This window comes from Pygoscelis adeliae, unplaced genomic scaffold, assembly GCF_000699105.1.
Source record: "Pygoscelis adeliae isolate BGI_AS28 unplaced genomic scaffold, ASM69910v1 Scaffold113, whole genome shotgun sequence".
Classification (NCBI taxonomy): domain Eukaryota; kingdom Metazoa; phylum Chordata; class Aves; order Sphenisciformes; family Spheniscidae; genus Pygoscelis; species Pygoscelis adeliae.
The window spans coordinates 13,388,383-13,389,304 of NW_008825108.1; the positions used below are offsets into that span (position 1 = coordinate 13,388,383).

The window sequence follows — 922 nt, forward strand, 5'->3', positions numbered from 1 at the left end:
AAGAGAAGACAAAAGGAATCTTTGAAAAAAGTTGTATGTACATTGCACGTTTTCTGGAGAGTATTGGCGGCTGAATAGACAGATCTCACTGCCTCTGTTGACTACACCCCATCCAGCTTAGAAACCTGGCTCACCATAGGCATCTGCATTGTAGATATTTTCATTTAGATGGATGACACTGAAAATGATTCCCCCATCTTTAACAGTGATTAGTCATCAACTAAATGGGTTCTCCAACTTGGGGAATTTTTAGTGCAAGGCTAGATTCCCAGCCCCCTACCCCCCCACCCGAAGATGTAGGTTTAATCACAGCTGTAGGAACTAGATCTGTGCACCAAACAACTAAAAATTACATTTCATTAAAACAATTTCCAGAACTGCCTACTTTTCCTGAAGAGGAACCATTCTACTCATACAGCGATTGCCAGAGTACGGCCTCCTAACAACGGGTTTTCAGTAAGGTTGATAGTCCGCAGGCTCCACGTGAGGGATGCAGGGCTCCCTGAATGCTGGTACAAGCAGTTTTATGAAGACTTTGCCCGGACAGAATAACCTAAGCAGGGGACCCGGTGTTAAAAGAAAACAAGTCCAGTCTGTCGACACTACGGTGTCAGACCCTGCCTTGAGATCTCTTTCCTTCGAAGCTGCATGTGGGAATGTCTTCACCCTGGGGCTGACGTGAAGGGGAAGGTGATCGGTGGGATGCGTGTGGGCGACACGGAACCTGAGAGGACACCCCCGAACTTCACAGGGCAGCCTTTGCCCTTCTCAGGGTGAATTCGACATCGCCGGTCTTCTCAAAAGTCCTTTTTTCTTCTTAAATGACACTTCTCTCGGGCTCTAATGCCAGCTGCCCCAGGCGACGTGGACAGAAGGGGTGGCAGGCGGCGGGACGGGGCGCCGGGGCCCCCCCCCGGGCCAC

General features: G+C 50.0%; 1 protein-coding gene across 1 annotated transcript in view; it reads left to right on the forward strand.

Moving 5' to 3' along the window:
• The first annotated feature begins 702 nt into the window (after nucleotides 1-702).
• Nucleotides 703-922, forward strand: part of ADAMTS20 (ADAM metallopeptidase with thrombospondin type 1 motif, 20) — a 114,289-nt gene continuing 114,069 nt past the window's right edge. The window contains exon 1 of the mRNA XM_009327697.1: nucleotides 703-773. Coding sequence (XP_009325972.1) covers nucleotides 703-773 — 71 coding nt within the window. The remainder of the gene's footprint in view (nucleotides 774-922) is intronic.